Source organism: Alosa sapidissima, chromosome 9, assembly GCF_018492685.1.
Source record: "Alosa sapidissima isolate fAloSap1 chromosome 9, fAloSap1.pri, whole genome shotgun sequence".
NCBI lineage: Eukaryota > Metazoa > Chordata > Actinopteri > Clupeiformes > Clupeidae > Alosa > Alosa sapidissima.
Window position 1 is genome coordinate 1,727,571 of NC_055965.1, and position 19,877 is coordinate 1,747,447.

A 19,877-nucleotide genomic window follows, 5' to 3' on the forward strand; every position below is an offset into this window, starting at 1 on the left:
GTGTGGCAAGTGGGTTGGACTTGAGTCAGGAGGTGGGTGTCTGCTTCAGTGAGGCTGCAGGTTTTCTGAGGGGCGAAAATGGCGCCCAGCTCGAAATCAGGAAAACATGATAACAAACAAAAACACAGAAAACAAGACTCTCACGTCGTTAAACTGCTCAACCGTGGAAAGGTAATAAACATCTGAACCGAATGTTTCTATACTGTTAATCGGCCTATGTGGACCAGTAATGAGGAAAGCAGTATGTTATCAATGAAATGACACTAACATTAGCTAGCTAACATCCACAAACAAGACACATAATTTAACTTTAGTAGCAGCTAACGCTGTATGTTTCCATTGCTAGTTGTATGCCTGAGTCAACACTGGTCAAAAGAACCGAGTCACTCATTATCTTAATTTCTGTATTTAGTTGGTAATTGTAACGTATACAATGTTGCTAGTTTGGAAATCGCGAGAGCTTAACTTGTGGAAGCCATCTGCAGCAAGTAGTAACGTTAAGTAGGCAGGTAGCTGCTACACATTAATTTGATTTGACAGATGGCAATTTAGCCATCTGTTATAAACAACACACATGCATTCAAACCGATTCAAACCAGTTTTATGTTCATTTCTGTTATTAACGTTTGATTACGTGAGGTAAGCTACAGTAAAGGTTACGTTCGTTCAGTTAACCGGTGATGGTGAAGCTAATTTCATGCTAACGATAATTTGTTGTCTGACAGTTTAACCTCTTGTCTTCTTTAATCCAGCTGTCAGGTCAGCTGTCGCAGCGATGGTTCCTGAAACGTCGCCCGCGTGTACGTGTTCCCTTGAAGACTATAGTCAGTGAGGCAACCTTACGAGCAGGGTAAGTCTGTCAGTGTGTTGAAGGTTTTGACTATGCCCTTGAGAAAGCTCAATGACCACTCAGTCACCTCATACCCTGTCTACCTACAGGCACATATTTTTGGGCTTTACAAAATGTGGACGCTATGTGTTGTCTTATACCCGTGACTATGGGGAAGCAGATGACACATACACATACCACCTGTACTGGTGGGAGTTCAATCTGCACAAGAGTCTAAAGCAGGTACAGTAAAACTCCCCCCTGACTGCTCCACCCACATCCACCAGTCATGTTATGGTTACTCTATCACTCATCCTGTCATCCAGCAGTCATACGAAGGACAGGATCAGGATGTCATGGCCAGTGATGACACCAGTCATTAAATAACATAAATATTCCCATAGCATAGCAAGACAGGACTCTGCTGTATACTATAGAGACTCATGGGCTCCTAGCTCACCATGTTGCTCTTACTCCTCCTAGGTGCATCGTATCCGCCTGTTTGCAGATGAAACCATCTACAGTGACTTATACCTTGCAGTCTGTGAATGGCATAACGCCAAATCAAAGATAGTCATCTTTGGCTTCAAGTAAGCACTAGTGATATAGGTGTGGGGTGCTTGCGTGTGAGTGAATATTTGTAAACATCTTTGTGTTTGTGTTTGTAGTCCTGCATACTTGTCTGGTCCTTACAGTTTGTCTGGCCCTGTTATGTGTGTAGTATGTGCAGTTCCAGCTCAGCCCTGTTGAACATGGTGATGAGTGATGAGAACAACAGAGACATCTACATCACCATCATCTCCATGCCAGCTGCTAGGCCATGCATAGAGTGCAAGTCTTCCCCATCTACAGCTGCCATGGGTAAAGGTCCCATCACACACCCACACCCACACATATGGATACAGCATTACACTGTACAGAAACACTATATACTTAATGTACAGTAATATAATGCACATCTAATGGCTGTAAGTCACTTTTGCATCACTCAGTTCTCAGTCTCAGTTCTCAGCTTCATATATACACACTGACAGAGATGTACAAGGGATGTGCAGTGCTGTCCTTCCTCAGGAACTCATTTGACTCGTATGTATTGCATGTTTACACTGTCCCCTTTGTGTAGGAGCTGAGCCCCTGGAGCCTGGCTTTGTGCTGAACGCTCGCTATCAGGTGGTGCATCCGTTCCCCACCTTCCAGCCTGCCCTGCAGCTCAAGAAAGAGCAGGTGATCCTGCTCAACACCAGCTACTTCCTGGTGGCTTGTGCCATCTCTCTGTGCCAAGGTACTGTACTGGGTGGACACCGCAAGCCTTTTTAGTCGGTTACTCACTGAACTCCTGCACATCCATCATGTCAGGGTTGGCATGTGTGCAGTTTTGTAAGCTCTGTCTGCCCTTCTCTCTCCAGGAGAGCAACCTGGTGAAAAGGAGCAGGTTTTGTACAGGAGGAGACCTCACGTCTCAGTGCTTGGTCCTCGCGCTGCCCGGCCGCCGCCCACCCCGACTCCTCAGGGGTCACCTGAGAGGGTCCAGGAGCCCAGCCGGCCTTCCTCCACCCCTCTCTCACCCAGCCAGTCCCAGGCTGCGATCAGGGCACGGGAGTTTGCGGCGGACATTTTCCGGAGGGCCCAGGCAAGCAGCGCCGACAGGGCAAGGCCGCCGAGGAGAGAGAGCGACGACAGAGAGAAAAGCCGAGAGGAGCCCAAGGAGGAGAGGAGGGAGGATCGGAGTCAGAGGGCCAGGACTGACGGAGAGACGGAGCAGACCGCCGAGGACGAGGACGAGCGGCAGGCCGGCGCCGCGTCTCAGCAGGCCCCCTCCAGTGGGAAGCAGACCTCCTGCGTTAAGACGGAGCCGAGAGAGGAGGCGCTGGAGCCGCCCTCGCCACAGGCAGCGCCGGCCGAGCCAGGCTACGTCAACTACACACGCCTCAAGTACTGGCTGCAGCAGCCGGGCACCATGCAACAAGACGGAGGTGAGAGCTGAGTCCCAGTGTTCTAGGGAAGTTATTGCTAAAATGGTTTTCCCACCTGAGCTAAAAAGTTACCGTCATACTCAAGTTTATTGTTGCTCAGAGACCATTTGACAAGGGAGCCAGGCACACATTAGCAGTCATCTGGTTTCTGGACAACATTAACTTCATTGCCACTGCCGCCCTTTAAAAAGGCATCCATCTCTCTCTCTCTCCCTCTCTCTCTCCCTCTCTCTCTCTTCTCTTGAGGTAGAAGGTGAGGGAGAAGATCAGGATGATAAAGTCCAGCTTCCCTTCACTGTGTCAGACCTGAACGGCAACACACTGCAGCCGGTGATGGGACCATGTAACGGACAGGTAGGACTAGATTGCACTCCCTAGGACACCTGTGGGAACATCTTAGATGTTGAACTGCTCTACTAGTGTATGTTTCATGAATGCTTGAGCTTAACAGGGAAGCTCCACTGGGTGCGTAACTGAAGCGTTCCGTTCGCGATGTGTAAAAGCAATTTTAGAAGGTATATATATATTTTTTTTATGTACACGCAGCCATCACGTCTGGTGTAGCTACTTCCATTGATTACAGTGGAGGCTAATTGTTGCAGCAGACGGAACGTGAATGGACCACTTCAGTTCCCCGCCCGATGTAGCTTCCCTGTAAGACCTCCATGGCGGTGTGGGCTTACATGTTTATGTGCTCCTTCCAGTGTGTGTGCGTGGAGCAGCTCACACTGGACTTTGAGTATGTGATTAATGAAGTTATCCGGAACGATGCCGAGTGGGCCTCCAGGTTCTGCTCCTTCAGTGATTACGATGTGGTCATCCTTGAGGTGACTGGATTTTCTCACTTAGCCACTCTCACAAACACATACATAACAAATGGAGATGCGCTGTCATAGTGATGTGATCATTATCACTCTGCTTCCATGGAAACAGATGTGCCCAGAAACAAACATCGTGGTCATCAACATCGGACTGGTGCTGCTCGCTTTTCCCCCATCAGAGGAGAAGCTCTTAAGGTTGCTTGCTACCTATGCAATTTATCCGCTGCCTTATTTCACAGCACACATTTAGGTTTTCCTTTTTAAATGTACTTGATTAAGAGAATTAAATAAAAGTTTTTTTTTTTATAGCTTTAAAATAATAGATGAATAGTCATTTACAGCAGCATAAGTATTGCATAGGAAACCACAGGGATGCATTCAGTGGCTTCATCTGCCTCGTGCGTGGTTCTCCACAGGCCTGAATCGTTCCACACCAGCCTGCAGGTGAGCTGGGACCTCAACACTGGGGTGTGCTGCACCGTGGGGGTGGGAGAGCTCAAGGAGATGAAGGGCCAGACCAGGTGAGGGGCTCGCTCGTGTCTGTGCACCTTCACGTGTGTGCAGCCGTGCTCTCGGTCCAGGTGGCGTCCTCCTCACGCTCCTTCTTCTCTCTCTAGTGGCAGTGTGTGGAGCGGCTACCGCAAGTCATGCGTGGACACGGTGATGAGGTGGCTGGTCCCGGAGAGCAGCTCGCGCCACATCAACCGCATGACTAACGAGGCGCTGCACAAAGGTCTCATGCACACACGCGCACACACACAGGAGCCCACACACATGTGCCCACACACTGGAACCCACACACTTTGGTTATCTTGTATGTTATTTTGACAAGTAAGACAAAGTAAACATCATGACCAGAGCTTGTTGTCCAGGGGCCAGTTTCTGCCTGATCCAATATACGTGAAGGATAAGGAGAACTCTAGCTCCTCCAGCTCCATAGAATTATTCAGAGTTTCTACATATTTCACATCGTTCAACCTTGTTCAGTTTGTGTTTGTATTTAATCTGGGAATAATCCCTGATGATTCTTGGACTACAAAGGCATCGCCTTAGCCGGGGAATACCTACACGACTTTTTGGCAAATTTGGGATTTGCTCTACAGGTCCGTTTGGCCAAGAGGCCATTGAAGCCCATTTCCAATGTTCCTAAAACACGGGCACGTGTATACAATTGCTAGCTAATCCAGCATGGACGTGAATTTCTTTGGAATTGAGTAAACAAATGCATTTAAAACCTTCGTTTACAAGATTGCTACACTTTTGAAACAATTTGGTAACAGTTTAATGTACAAATTTAAGTTTAATTTCACTGCTAGTTACGCCCCTGCTGAAAATCGTAAGTCAGCGAACCTCTTCCAGACCCATTTCCAGTTGTGTAATTGTGAAGGTCAGGGTGCTCCCAGGCTAGCATCGGCTCTGTCGGCAGTTCTATCTAAAGATGCACAGCTGTTCCCCATGATCTAACCTCTCCTCCCTCTTGTGCAGGTATGCCGTTACAGGTGCTGGCTGACAGTGATGGAGGCACATGGATCACCCGCTGATACGGCGCCAGGAAGTGTAATACATGGAACACTACTCAACACTGACACAGCTGTGGAGTGTTTCCCGCGGCGTGTGTGTGGATGCCCAGGGACAAAACATCACACACACACACACACACACTGACGTTACACACGTGAATATGCAGATGATAGTAACCTGCCAGGCGTCTTCTGATGGGTCCTGCTCATCTTCTTACTTGTACTGGGGCATCGCTCCAGATTTCTTTGCACCAGCGTTAGAACATATATTCTTTAAGTTTACAGGAAGGACATGTATGTTCTCATGTCTGAAGGACAAATGTCATTCCCTTTGATTTTACACATTTGTTTTCATGGTCATTGTCTTTCTTGTCTGTAAACATGTGTCAAGTGTGTCTGTTTTATGAAACCCGGTTTCAGCCCTCTGGCCGCTGCACTCTCCGTCTGATGCGTTTGTACAGGATAGGTCTGTGTCAGTCACAGCAATTACAACATGGAAATAATCTCACATCAGAAACTTGCTGCTGAATCTCAGGGCTTCATTCAGAGGTTCCATAGCCTGTTTCAGTATGTGGGAGAGCTTAGTGAACATGCAGAGACGACTAATGCATGTCATTTGTGGCTTTGCTGTCAGCAGAGAACCTAATCATTTTGTAGATTTCCTCTTTAAATATAATAATTGTAGTATATGAGTTAGGTTGCCCCATTACAATACTCAAAAGGAAGTATTTGGACATTTTATTGTTGTCTAATGTACTCTGATTTTATATTAACAGCTAAATAAAATAAGGGAAAATACTCTGGGGTTGATTTTTCTTTTTCTGTTTGGAATGACTAAATCTGTAAATAGGGACACTGACAGTAATGAAGCACAACACAAATGAACTATTCCTCTGGCCTGCTAGAGCTGTTAGCTGTAAGGTGAGATGTCCCCCAAGTCTAAGTAGAGGGCACCTGCTTTATTCTGTTTTAGTTTTACTCTGGAACACTTTTGTGTTTAGTCCACACAGTCCAGTTTTTGAGCCCCTGAAACATCTTTTAAGGGAAAGCGCTAAAAGATGTATTTTTGAGATTTTCAATGCAATAAACATTCAAGAGACAAATACAAAACAAACAAACCACAAGGATTTAGTTATAAATTACATTTTTTTTCCAGTTCTTGAAAGCAATCTTTTAGTCCATTTTACAGTTAACGCTACATCTGTCATAAAACATCCAAGTTTGCTACAGGTATAATTCAAGTAAGGCCTTGACGGTATGAACAGTACAATATATATGGTTACTGCAATATATCTCATAACAAAGTCACAATTGACATAAGTGATGCCATTTGTAAACAGGAAATAACATTTAAACAATTCATCTCCAAGTTATACCCTATATAAATACATACATCTTTACAAAAAGTTTCTCTTTTTCTTCTTTGCAAGGGATCTTCCCTGCCAGATGTACAGTAGGTTTCTGAAACCCTTGGTTCCACTGCACTTACTAAGCTCCATCAGTAATAAAGGTAGATGCTCTCTTTGCTGGTCTAGATTGTCATGAACTAGGACATACAGTATGTGCAGTCATGTCAGACATACATGTGCTATCTGTAGTCTTTTTGGATGCTGCCAGAAACAAGGACATGAAACATGAAAATGAGCCAATGATATTGATGGATGTGGATGTGGCCTCATATTCTTTCTCTGCTCAGAGCCCCCACCCCCCAGAGTCTGAACTCAAATCTCCTGAAAGGCATCAATCAAACTATTCTGTTTGGCTCTGAACTCTCATTCAGTTGTAAAATATTTTGGCAAAATGCTTGGTTTATAAATTGTGTTTATTTGTGTAGCAATATTTTCAAACGAAACATACAATCTCTGCTGGCCAGGTAGAGAACACAAATAAATGTTCACTGAAAATAGAAATAAAAACAAATCGCAAAGAAAAACTGCTAACTGTAGGCCTACTGATGGCAGTGGCACTGGATCATTACTGAATGATATGTCACATCAATACAGAAGAGACTCTTAAGTCCAAATTCCACAAACACATCAAACAAAAAAGGGAACCAGGCTGGTATATGCCCAGTTTCAGTCACATGCTTGGCACTCTAGATGCTGACATGGTAGATTATAAAAGAACCTACAAGTTCTCACTTGTGAAGTTACTCATCATCCTGTAATCTGATGACCTCTAACTGGTTTCAGGCAGAGAAGGGTTTGATAAGGCATAGGTGAGGGATTAGTCAATGACGGTTGGGAATGCAGTGGTATAACAAGGCAAACGATGGTGTGAGGCTCGGTCACAGTGAGTGAAGGTGAGGAACAGGGTACATTAGAGTGCAGAGATTACAGGGGAGGGAAGGTTCTGTCCATCTACTGGTCACTCACTCACTCACTCTCCTCGTTCTCTCTTTTCTATGTGCTACACATAAGCACATTCTCATCCTTACAGTGGTGCTCTGTCCCACCAGCTCATTATACACACACACACCTTCCAAACATCCATGTCCTCTATCTAACTGTTCTGAAAAATAAATAACAAATGTGCAAAGAACGCATAGGATGGGGGGGGGGGGGCAGTATGGCACACAACATTTAAAAGGCATAGGTGCAGGCAGGGTATGGATGTTTTGGGGTGAGAAAATTAGGCATAGTAAGAGGTCATTGCAGATGAGCAGATAGAACGAAGATGATAGAGGCAAATGAACAAGCGTTCCATTACACGTTCCATTACACGCACACTTGTATGCACAGTGAGGTTGACTGCTTATGGAGACACAAACCTGCCAGGGCTGGGAGTTCACCAGGCATCCCTGTAGTTGTGGATGACTGAGTGAATGTGTCCAACGGTTTGTCTCAGTGTGTGTGTGTGTTTATCAGAGCACACTGGAATCGGTGCGGGCCAGTTTGGCAGGCGGCTCAAGAGCCAGACTCGTGTCAGCATGGTGAGAAGTGAGCTCCTGACACTCTTCATCACTCTCATCTTCCTCCTCCTCCTCTTCCTCTGTAGTCCAAACACACACACACACACCATGAGGGCAGTGCACAATGCAACACAACACATCATCTGCAGGACACATAAGGACGAGACAGAACTGAGAAATGGACAGATGTCCCGTCTACCTTTATCTGGGTCCAGTGTGCTAAGACTGCGGCTCAGAGTTGAAAACTGTGGACGGGAGAGAGAAGTCATCAGTATGCAGTCTGTGCGCCTGGCCATCAACACCCTCAACACACACTTTTACCAGCTGCTCATTTGCTGCTCCTATAATCCTATATCCTGTAATCTGATACTTTGGAGCTATAGGCTTCAGGACTTTGGAGAGTATGTGGAGGTGGAGCTGACGTGAGTGTGGTAGGTGTGAGAGGTACCTCTCCCATGACAGCGATAGGGGTCTCTCCCTTGGCCTGGGCCACCCTGTGCTCGATCAGATAGTACATGTACTCATCGTACAGCAGGCGGATCAGGTGGAATGAGCCAAAGCTCGCTGCGCTGCGCAGGGTGAGGTCTCGGATCACCATGGAGCTGAGAGAAGAGGAAGACATGAGAAGGAAACAGACTTAGACGGTTTGAAGTATAAGTATAAATACTCTTTTGATCCCGTGAGGGAAATTTGGTCTCTGCATTTATCCCAATCCGTGAATTAGTGAAACACACACAGCACACAGTGTACACACAGTGAGGTGAAGCACACACTAATCCCGGCACAGTGAGCTGCCTGCATCAACAGCGGCGCTCGGGGAGCAGTCAAGGGCACTTCAGCCGTGCTTACTGGTCGGGGATCGAACCGGCAACCCTCCGGTTACAAGTCCGAAGTGCTAACCAGTAGGCCGCGGCTGCCCAAACGCTGTACTGGGAAAAACACCGACAGTCTACAGCTGATGAGAAGATAACCACAGCTACAACCAAGCAGTCGACAGAACAGGCCACAGATTTCAAGCTGTGTGTGACTCTTTATCTCAGACATGTTTTATACAAACACCAGATATTTTAAGATCATAAAAAACCGTGTAATTGTGCTTGTAATTGTTGTAAAACGTTAACTGCTACACTGTTGTAAAATGTTAACTGTTAACGAGCACTGCACCATGAACAATGAGGATGACACATGCACTCACAAAACAACTCACCTGTAGAAAGACCACTTCAGCAGGAACTGCTTGGCAGCTTTAGGAAAGGCGGGGCTGGACTGGTAGGGCTTTAGGACCTGGGAGACCACGCCGTCCAGCCAGGCAGCCCACTGTTCCAGTGAGTTCTGCTGCTGCAGCGTGAGCTTGAAGTCCTGCTCCAGCCGCTGCACCACGCCGTCCTCACAGCGGCACACCCACGAGGCCTGCTCCTGAGAGACACACAAACACACACACGCGCACACACACACGCACATACACACATACACACACACACACACACACACACACACAGACAGACACACACATACACACACACACACACACACAGACACACACACACACACGCACACACACACATACACACACACATACACACGCCCACACACACACACACACTGTTGGTCAGCTGTGGTGCAAGCGGTTGCAGCATCCATACCACTTTCAGGTCCAAGCACCCATGGGGACTCGAGTACAAATCTGACCCATGGTCATCTCCCCATCCTACCCCATCTCTCTCTCTCTCTCACTCGCTTTCTGTCACTCTTCACTGTCCTATCTGAATCTTAAGCCAGCCACCCCCCCCCACCCCTCCAAAAAAAAAGATGTGAAATGAAAGATCAGACAAAAAGAGGAAAAGCAAGTGTGTGTAGGTTGCGGAAACTACCTGCACGTTAGCGAAGTCCACCCGGTTGAGGTCGGAGAGCATCTGGCTGATCTGCGTGGTGTTCTGCAGGACGGCGCGGGCCGCCTGGGCCAGGTGGTTGAGGGAGGTGTACCTGCGCAGCGTCTGGGCGAACGCGCCTACACAAGTCACCTGGAGGCACAATGAGCGGTCACTTCATCTGCAAACCGTTCCCCTCACTTTCCCTCTTCCCTTGCCCAGCACAGAGGCCATTAATAGTTCTCACAATGTTTTCCTTTATAATACTTCCATGCATCCAAACACAGAGTTCCCACTCTAAGTCAAATGTAAAACTCCATGACTTTTCCCTGACTTTCTCTGACAAAAGAAAACCTGAATTTCCATGACTTACTATATAATGAATGGTACAATATACCGAGCACCTGCGTAGTGTTCAAGAATCTTTTACTTTTTTAGAGCGGGAGATGAATGAATGGGCATTGAATAAACAAAGTTGTGCTACTCAAGCAAGCAGTAAAGCTAATAACCAGATATGCTCCAATTCTGGGTGGAAATATTTGTATTAATGTATTTTGGTAAGTACATTTTAAACAAACAAATTTCCCTGATATTCCATGACTTTGTCCCAAAAATGATAAAATTCCCTGACTTTCCATGTCTGGAATAGACTTTCCAAAATCCCATGATATTCCAGAAATTCCATGGGAACCCTGCAAACAAAGCCCTCAAATGTGTTACAGAAAGTTGAGAGAGTTCATGAGTGTCGGACCTTGATGCGGACCATTTCCTCTGGGATGTTCATCATGGCACTGGTCAGCCAGCTCTCCACACTTTTGCCAAAGTTACGGATGGCTTGAGTTAAGGCACCTGAGAGGAGAGATGAGGAGTTAGCCAAACCACATCAACACACTTACTGGACACAGCCTGGGTGGACATAAGGGTCATTCTAGGTGTAAAATCTCATTTGTGCGTGAGGAGCCCGGCGTGGTCAGACTCACTGGGGATGGGCCGCAGCACATCGGGGATTAGCACCTCCACCAGACTCTGGTACAGGATGTTGTCACAGTCTCGGCTCCAGTTCAGCACCGGCTCATATTTACACAGCAGCACCAGGGCTGACTTAGGCAGACGCTTCTCAGACTCCTCATTACTACACACACACACACACACACACACACACACACACGCACAAACACACACACACAGTTACATTCAGAAACCGTACTGCAAGATCCTTCCTCAGCTGATCTGGAGGATTGTCATGAGTGGCGGTACTCACACACTGGCTGCATCGCTGGGCTCACTGGTCTGGCTCTCGTTGAACCTCCAGAAGCTCTTCCACAGAGTCTCCACCAGGGGGAACTGCAGGTTCACCATCACATCCAGGATGGCCTGCACAGGAACACAGCAAACATCAGCACACACTACTTCAGCCCAGAGCCATGACCAGCTTGTGTCCACATCATCAGCTCACATTAGCATTCATAAACAAGTCTGTCCACACTATCTACTGTACATCCATCTGAAACTATGCCTCCTCAGCGCTGCCCATGAACAATTGGAAATAGTCCAGACGCTCCCTCTCAACACTAGAGGGCTTGCTTGGAGCACTCTCATTGTCCTTAACAGCATGAGCTTTGCTCTGATATGTTGGGTTTACTGCACAGCAGATGGGCTCTTGTTTTCCAGCCGTTGTGTCAGTGCACCTCTAACCTCTAACCTCTAACCTCACAGACTTTCTGAGGAGGAAGAGGGGCTTCCTGCACAACTCACCTCGCAGTGCTCACGGTACAGCTGCTGATAGGCTGCGATGTTCTCCACAGAGATCCCATTGGCCAGCACTTTGGCCTGCAGCTCAACGACGGGGAACTCCGGGAGCGTCCGGGTGGCATCTGTTAAAGGAGATGACGGGTTAAAGCCTGACGTCCCTGAATGTGAGCGTGTGTTTTCTTCTGCCGGTGTTGAGTGTGTGTTTCTCACCCAGAAACTGCTGGTACTGCTGCACCTGGGCACTGATGTCGGACAGACCACCACCCTGCTGCTGGCCACCCAGAGACATCCCATTGGTCATCCCCTCCACCTTCTGCACCGGCTTTATCCTGCACAAGAAACGCCTCATGTCAGCGTTAGTGGACCAGCCAGTCATAGCTCGGTAGAGGTCAACACCATGCTTGAATGCGTTGCAAAGACACAAACACACACTGATACACTCTGAGCCCTCTCCTCCGCTCACCTTTGTTTGTGGGTAAAGGGCTGCTGCCGCATGGCCAGGTGCTGCTGATCTTCTATCAGGCGGAGCAGAGGGGAGCCAGCCTTGATCCGCAGCCCATAATAGTGGTACTTTGAGTTCCCTCTGAAATAACACACAATATATATATATGATGCATGTGGACACCACTCTTAAGTTTAACACTGAACCCAGATATTCTTTAGAACGTTAATTTCCCAACATTCCCGGTACTCCTTTAAGGGTTAATGGATGTGACTCTGATTTGTGTCAAATAACCGTATTTGTTGAAAGGGTGTGCATGTGTTGACTGAACAAAAGAACTATTATTGCATATTCATAGAGAATTTGACATTTCAGTTGCTGTTGTCCAATCCATATTATCAAACCCAAAAAAGACTAAAGTAATATTGCATATGCGCTAAATGACGATCTGAGCAAATGGAGCCCCACAGACATATAGGCGATCCAATAACATAATCCATTATATTCAAATAACCACTGATCAATCGATTCAGATAGAATCAAAAAGCTAGAGACTTGTATTATAAGCAGTAAGGTAGAAAGCTGGTTAAAAGCAGTAAGGCTAAAATCTACTCGTGGTACCTCTGCATCATTTCCTGGGGGCATATGAGAACAACACTGAGAAATCCAAAGGGATTCAGATAGGATTCATAGATGAGGATTACGTGATAAGAATCATCACATTATGCAAGATGCATTAGCAATGCTGTCATGATATAATTGCAGCTGTTGTCTATGTCTCGATCTCTACTGAGGTGAAAGTGAAAGTCAGGCCATCACTCCATGTGGGGCATATGGGGATATGGCGGCTTCATCATGGCCTCTAAACACACCCACTGGCATTTCAGAAGGATTACAGAGATAATTAGTTACAAAAATTAACTTCCAAAAATAAAAAATGCTTTGACTAGGTATTCACACCAAACAAAAGGCCTGACATTCACTAGGTAATACTAAGTCATGTGCTTGTTAAGGCATGTGTAAATGTATGTGTGTGTGTGCGTGCATGTATAAGTATGTGTGTACGTATATATATGCAAATGTGTGTGTGTGTGTGTGTGTGTGTGTGTGTACCGTGTGCCTAGGCGCCGTGTCCTCAGGCCCATGAACACAGATCTGATGAGTTTGCCAAAGGAGGCGGCGTTGACGGGCTCTAGCTTGGCCTCCTGGCAGTGCAGCAGGTAGTGGCAGTAGAGCGTGCAGCGCGGCAGACTCACCCCCTCAGCCGTCTCGTAGTTATCCAGCAGCCACTCCACCTGAGCAACAACACACACGCACACACACATGGAGAGGCATCCCACATACCAGAGAGAGAAGCCCATGTAATGGCAGTATCCTCTATGCAGGTCTCTTGTGCTGCAGGAGTGTGGAGTGTGTGTGTGCACTCACGGTGGCTGGGGAGGCGCGGGTGGTGTGCGTGTAGCCCTGGTTGCTGTTGCTCCCTCCCCCCAGCATGTAGCCGCCCTGGATGACGTAACTTCCTGAACCTCCTCCGGTGCCTTCGGCTCCTGCCCCACCTGAGCTGCCCGCGCTCCCAGCGGTTACTACGGTGACGCCAGAGCCCGCCCCACTGCTGCTATTGGTCACGATCTGCCCAAAAAGGAAATAGGATGAAGCCACCCACTGCCTTGTAGCTGTGTGGAAATAAAGAGGTGTGAGAAGGAACAGGCCTCACCTGAGAGCCCGTGGAGGGCGTCGTCTCATAGTAGGAGCCAGTGGGTGTGCTCTGGGAGTACAGAGAGCTCTCTGAGTATGGGTAACTCCCTGAACGTCTGAGCAGAGAAAGAGAGAGAGAGAGAGAGACTTTTTAAAGACTATTTGACAGTTTTGTCAAAGCACCACCCGTTCATTCAGTTGCATGTGTTGCTGTATTGTGCATGGAGAGACACGGGCAGAAGCAGGATGAGGGAGGGAGAGAAGAAGAGAGAAGAGACTCACATGGTGCCGCTGTAGTTGGCCTCTCTGCCCTCCACATACTGCACCTGACTGGAGTACACATGCGGCACTGAGCCCTGCTGGATCTGCTGCTGCACCTGTCACACACGCACGCGCACACGCACACGCACGCACACACACACGTATTAACACCATGCTCATTGCGTGTGGTCCCCCTCCCTCTGCTCCTGTGCTGGGACCTACTCTGAGGGCCGTGGCGCTCTCGCACAGCAGCACCGGGGGCAGAGTCTGAGTCTGCACGGCGACCGGCCGCTCTGCTTCCCAGCCCTCCATGGCCAGCACCGAGCCGGACACGGGGAAGGACACGGGGTACGAGAGCGACACGGGGACGGGCACGAAGGGCGGGAAACGAGAGGGGTCAGCGGCCGAGTGGAAAGCCCAGTCGCCTGCCGCTGCGGCCAGCCACTGCTGCGCCTGCCCGCTCGGCGTCCATGCTCTCTTTGCTGTCCCTGCTTCCTCTCTGCTCCATCTGCCTGAGTGCCTCTCTCTGCCTGTCACTAGCTCACCGCTCTGCTGCAGAGCGCTAGCCTGCACCTGCAACTACACACACACCACACGTCACACTCACAACTTCCATGACTGGTTTTACCCATTTGGCACAGGTTATGTACAGAGCATGCCAACTTGTTTGCACAAAATTAGAATGACAAGAAAACAAGGACACACAATGAGAGGTCATGCAAATCATCCTTCTATATGATGTTTCCTGGTGATGGTTTTAGTCCTGTCCAACTTGCTTGTCACTTCTTTTGGTGACATTGTGTTTGGTGACTAATTGAGTGGATATTTGGGAGACCAAATGAGAGGACTGTAGTGGTGCTGTTGATGGCACAGAAACCCACTGTGGTGATGATTTTGGTTTGCGTGTTTTGAAGTCAAGCCTACTGGAAGTAGTGGACATGCTCTTGCACATTTCAGAAATCTATTTAGTAAATACATGTCAGGTCATGTATTATTACAGAGTAGATGGTTAAGCACACATTTAGAGTGACTAAGGTGCATTAAAACACTGATGAAACAAATGATGCCTCAACTGAACAAGCTGATTAAAAGAGCTGGCTCTGTGCTTGGAAGTTCACTGGAGCCCCTAAAGTTGGTTGTTGAGAGAAGGATGTTGCAAAAACTGCTTAGCATTATGGACATCACCTCACATCTGCTGCATGAAATACTGATCAGACAACAGAGTGTTTTCAGCTGGAGAATGCCCCAATTTGGCTGTAATGAGGAGCGTTATAGCAAGCCATTCCTGCCCATTGCTATAACAGCTCACAATGACTCCCCTGCCTATGTGCCGGGAGAGGAGAATCATACTCTGGGAGACAATGCACAGTTTACATACAATTGCACAGAGACTTCATATCCTGCATTCTATTTATCTATTTTTGAATTGTGTATATGTGTGCTATATATTATTGTTATTATTAATTGTTGCTGTAACACCATATTTTCCCTTTGGGAATGAATAAAGTAATCTGTCTATCTATCTATCAATCTAAAGTGAACTTACAAGCCACATGTTTTTCTGAACTTAACCTTACTACCTCAATACTGGTCTAAATACTAGAACTACTGGTCTAAAATACATAATCGCCTTAATCATGAGCCTTCAATAGAGCTGACTTGAGTATTAATCCTGTTTGTGTGTGTGTACATCTGTGTGGCTGTGTGTTTAGGTGTGTGGCTAGCATCACAATCAACATATGCTAGCATATATAATGCTACTACAATATTGACCTCTTTAGGCAACATAAACACATTGATGACAAAATGTATGACAATCTAGTGCATTTTTGTGTAGCAATGCCTACAACTGAACAGCTCAATTGCTTAGAACATTGCTTGAATCTGGACTGTACTGTGAAGCAGATGTGTGTGTGTGTGTGTCTGCTCTTACCTGGGCCGTCTGCACCTGCTGCACTACCTGGGTGGGCACACTGGTCTGCACCACAGAGGGAGGGGGACTGGAGTCTGACACCGAGTCGTTTGAGTGAAGGGAGCCCTCTAGAGATTTACAGATAGAGACAAAAAAGAAAAGAAAAAGAAGATGAGCACCAAAAACACTTCAAATGCGTTTACATTTCTCTTCTACTGTCAACAGGTTTACAACAACATCTGCTACTGCTAAACACACAGGTGAACCTGAGTCGGTAGACATTGAAACAAAAAACAAATCAGTGACATTCTCACTGCTTTTCAGTTTGAGTACTTACGATACACCCCTTCCAGACGGTAAAAGCAGTTACTGTAGAACATGGCTCAGTTAACAGAGCCAGTACAAGGGCTAAGGGCTAGAGACATGGAGAGATGAAGGCAAACCAAAAGGATGCTCGTCTCTTTCACTCTCCTTGGTCAACTCTTATATTATGCAGGCAGGAGGGTAGCCTTGGACAACTAATCTCAGCAGATGGGGAAAAGATCCCCTCTTTTGGTAAACATGGGTATCAGATGGAGAAAGGGCCAAGCAAGCAGAGAGAGACAGAATGAGAGAGAGAGAGAGAGAGAGAGAGAAAGAAAAAAAGAGAGAGAGATGAATTGTATGTATTAAGCATAAGAGAACAAGACACGATTTTCACAACCTTCTCTTGATTGTGACATCCTGTGCACTTTTCCCTCGTCCTAAGTTTGTCCCTCTGCTAGTTGATTTCTTTTAGACTGATAATAAAGGAAACTTCAAAGTCAAAAGTCTTTCTGCAAAACAATTCCTTCAGTTCTCTCCTCTCTTCCTCAGCCACCTACTTTGGATCTCAGCATACTGTGCATGCTCTTTGTCCACTCTACACGATTTCAAAGACTCAAGCACTGTAGAGCAGCTATTTTGTTTCTATTATCCAGACAAAGCCACGTCAGAGTAACTCAGTTAGCTGTGGCTTAACTCTGTTACAGGGACAGCATATCAGGCCTTGTAGTCACTGATTAGGCAGGATATCCGTAGTCATGCAATACAGAGCTAGAGGCCAGGACTTGAACAGGTTCCAACAAACTAATGTGTGTGGGAGTGGGTCTGTGTGTGTGTGTGTGTGTGTGTGTGTGTGTGTGTGTGTGTGTGTTGACCACTGTGTGTGACTGTGCATGTGCCTACACCCTTACCAGGCAACATGATATGAACAACACCTGACAGGGTCTTGGCTACTAATAGAACACCCCAAAATATACATGCAGTAACAATCTAACACACACATTTACACACACACACACACACACACACACACACACACACACACACACACACTTAAGATCATTTGTTAATTTACCAATGTTCTCATTAATAAGAATACATTTTGTTATGGAAAAAAAACATCTAAAAGACATCAATAAAATGACACAGTGAAAGGGTATGTCAATGAAATGACACAGTAAAAGGGTATGTCATATGCACAATCTGACAGAACAAAGCACAATACTGTACTCTAATACTGTACTGCAAACATCTAATACTGTACTGCAAACATCTATCACACACACATGTGAATGATCAGTACTCAGTAAACTAAAGCGCATGACCAGAGTGAATGATAAACTTCTTTAAGTCCTGTGATGAGTGTGGGTTGGAATTGTGTTGGATACCAGTCAAGTTACTTAATACTTGTATAATTAAAGGTTGTATCAGCGATAGCGGGGATACGTCACTTCTGTTGATGTTCAAACAAAACAGAGAGCTAGCTCGCTACTCCCTCCCCCTCCCTTCCGTGCAATTAAAACCTCTTGTAATCGCGCATCTCGTCGGTTATTGGTTGAAACACTTTATTTTGCCTTTGAGTGGGTTGCCAACCCTTGTTGGTAGCAATTGTTTTTGTGTACAGATCTCGGAGCCTAGGCTGCCTACAGAGAGACATTTTTTTTTAACGGCCTGCTTATGGGGCAGACAGCTATTGGATCGTTAGGAAAGATTAGATGAATGTGATCATTTATGTTTTATGTTTGGGCCTTTTTTGGGCCTGAAATCGCTGATACAAACTTTAACATGGGTATGCAACAGTATAAAATAGGATGACCTAATAATAAATATGTGATGAGACACTGAAGTGCCTGATGAAATCACCTATATGTATTGTTTATAATTAAAACATATTGTTAAAAGTGTATAGTTCTTGTTTGACAATAAACAGATTGTGCTTCAGTGCTGGCATCTCAACCTCACCCTGAAGTGTTGTGCATGTGGGTAGAGGGGCTCACCAGTTACAGTCACCACAATGTACTGTGGCGTGCTCTGGCCATTACTGGTCTGAATGCCCGGGCTCTGAAGCTCTGCCGTCACGTACTGTGTCTGTGAGGTGCTAACTTGTGTGGTGGTGGCCAAAATGGCTGACTTCTGGGTAGCATTTGAAGAGATTATGGGTGTGGCCTGAACCGTCTGAGGAGTGGGCACAGACACTTGTGCGGTAGAGCCCGGAGACGCCTGAACCTCTGACAGGAACTGTGGTGTGGCAGGTGAGGCTGTGGCCACGTTGACGCTGCCGCCCTGCGTTTGAGAGGGCTGCTGCTGGAGGTCCTCCACATAGGCTGGAGTCGCCATGGTGACAGTAGTCGAAGCCCCACACTAGTGCAAATGACACAAAACAAAACTATGTTATGTCAATGATTGTGCTGAAGTCTTGGGACACTGTAAAAGGGTCTTGTAGGGAGAATATTTGGTATTGGCTGAATCACTGGTAGTTGACCTGGTGTCCCATGTAATATATTACAATGTAATATACTCCCTTTATGACATGATTTTCGTTATACAGTATGTGCAGTGCTACAGTGTGAACATCTTATGTCCAACATTTTGTACTTACGAGTCCCAAAGCAGACTTACTCATTTTATTTCTCATATTTTGCATTTGATATGACATCGTAGGATACTTGCTACACAACACTTCTTAATAAATGCACAACATAATAAATGTCATTACAAACACAACAAAATAAATGCCATTTGGTAATATGTGTGTATGTGGTGTGGGTGTACCTCTAGTCTAGTGTACCTAGAAGTTAGATAAGGTAGCCTACATTGGCTGACTGGTTCAAATAAAGTATGTATCTATCTATCTAATACCTACCCTTTTTCTATCGGTTACAAATGTCAGTTAAACTCACGACAATAACAATGTTCTACAGCAACTGGTAGCAACAGTTAGCCACTCAACAGAGCCACTGGTAGCTGTATTCAGAAATGACATACGAGGCAGGTTCCGCGTGTGACAATCAGTTTCACACGAGGAAGGAAGACACGGGGTGCTACAAGTAGAACATAAAGAATACCAGGAAGAGGGCACGCCTTTTAACTGCCAACTGTGAACAGCATGCTAGAAACATGTCGTTTATTTACACACAGTTGCGTATAAGACGCGACACAGAATAAATGTGGGTTAGACAGTAGTGTGTCAGTTTATTTGGAATCGTGTAACTTAGTTACAAAAACATTATAACACTCAAAACAGTTATCATTTTGATATAATGTATCGCAGTCAAATACTAAGGACCAGATTTACACTATCGTATGAGATATCTCGAGTTAGGTTAATCTGCACAGTAACGTGACCCTTTGTACCTGCCAGAAAAAAAGAATAAACCTGACTAACGTAACTAACACGATATCCTCCCACTTCTCTGACCTCGCGAACATGAGCTTTTCACGCGGAAAAGACATTGAGAGCAAATTATTCTATCCGTATTGGGCATTTACTTCTAATCTTACATTTCAATTGGACACAAGGGGTGCCAATCACGCCCAATAGATCCAGGCGCCCCACCCCTTCAGAAATCCACCCATATCACTCCCTAGTG

The 19,877-nt window shown here is 46.2% G+C and overlaps 2 protein-coding genes and 1 long non-coding RNA gene across 5 annotated transcripts in view; 1 reads left to right on the top strand and 2 right to left on the bottom strand.

Moving 5' to 3' along the window:
• dcaf15 (DDB1 and CUL4 associated factor 15) lies at positions 1-5,941 on the top strand. The gene is made up of 13 exons (XM_042105561.1): positions 1-171; positions 753-850; positions 940-1,072; positions 1,313-1,419; positions 1,551-1,690; positions 1,953-2,111; positions 2,236-2,802; positions 3,053-3,156; positions 3,507-3,629; positions 3,736-3,818; positions 4,040-4,144; positions 4,241-4,356; positions 5,109-5,941. The coding sequence occupies exons 1-13, from the start codon at positions 79-81 to the stop codon at positions 5,162-5,164; spliced, it is 1,884 nt and encodes a 627-aa protein (XP_041961495.1). The 5' UTR covers positions 1-78; the 3' UTR covers positions 5,165-5,941.
• The window catches only part of rfx1b (regulatory factor X, 1b (influences HLA class II expression)), a 19,739-nt gene continuing 768 nt past the window's right edge, over positions 907-19,877 (bottom strand). The window contains exons 2-20 of one of the 3 annotated variants that reach the window (XR_006034374.1): positions 18,285-18,648; positions 16,006-16,112; positions 14,295-14,651; positions 14,094-14,188; positions 13,831-13,927; positions 13,545-13,745; positions 13,230-13,411; positions 12,138-12,257; positions 11,885-12,003; positions 11,678-11,796; positions 11,184-11,296; positions 10,903-11,054; positions 10,674-10,771; positions 9,926-10,075; positions 9,262-9,470; positions 8,503-8,656; positions 8,254-8,299; positions 7,515-8,134; positions 907-917 (exon numbers count right to left, since the gene is read on the bottom strand). Coding sequence is in view for 2 of the 3 variants with exons in the window: in XM_042105557.1 (XP_041961491.1) it covers positions 8,007-8,134; positions 8,254-8,299; positions 8,503-8,656; positions 9,262-9,470; positions 9,926-10,075; positions 10,674-10,771; positions 10,903-11,054; positions 11,184-11,296; positions 11,678-11,796; positions 11,885-12,003; positions 12,138-12,257; positions 13,230-13,411; positions 13,545-13,745; positions 13,831-13,927; positions 14,094-14,188; positions 14,295-14,651; positions 16,006-16,112; positions 18,285-18,624 (2,787 nt within the window). In the remaining variant the exon portion in view is untranslated. Of the gene's footprint in view, positions 918-6,947; positions 8,135-8,253; positions 8,300-8,502; positions 8,657-9,261; positions 9,471-9,925; positions 10,076-10,673; positions 10,772-10,902; positions 11,055-11,183; positions 11,297-11,677; positions 11,797-11,884; positions 12,004-12,137; positions 12,258-13,229; positions 13,412-13,544; positions 13,746-13,830; positions 13,928-14,093; positions 14,189-14,294; positions 14,652-16,005; positions 16,113-18,284; positions 18,649-19,877 lie in introns of those variants that run through there. The other 2 variants (XM_042105557.1, XM_042105558.1) reach the window with 2 other exon arrangements.
• Positions 6,948-19,877, bottom strand: part of LOC121719794 — a 27,232-nt gene continuing 14,302 nt past the window's right edge. Inside the window, exon 2 of the long non-coding RNA XR_006034375.1 lies at positions 6,948-7,530. This is a non-coding gene — a long non-coding RNA (uncharacterized LOC121719794). The remainder of the gene's footprint in view (positions 7,531-19,877) is intronic.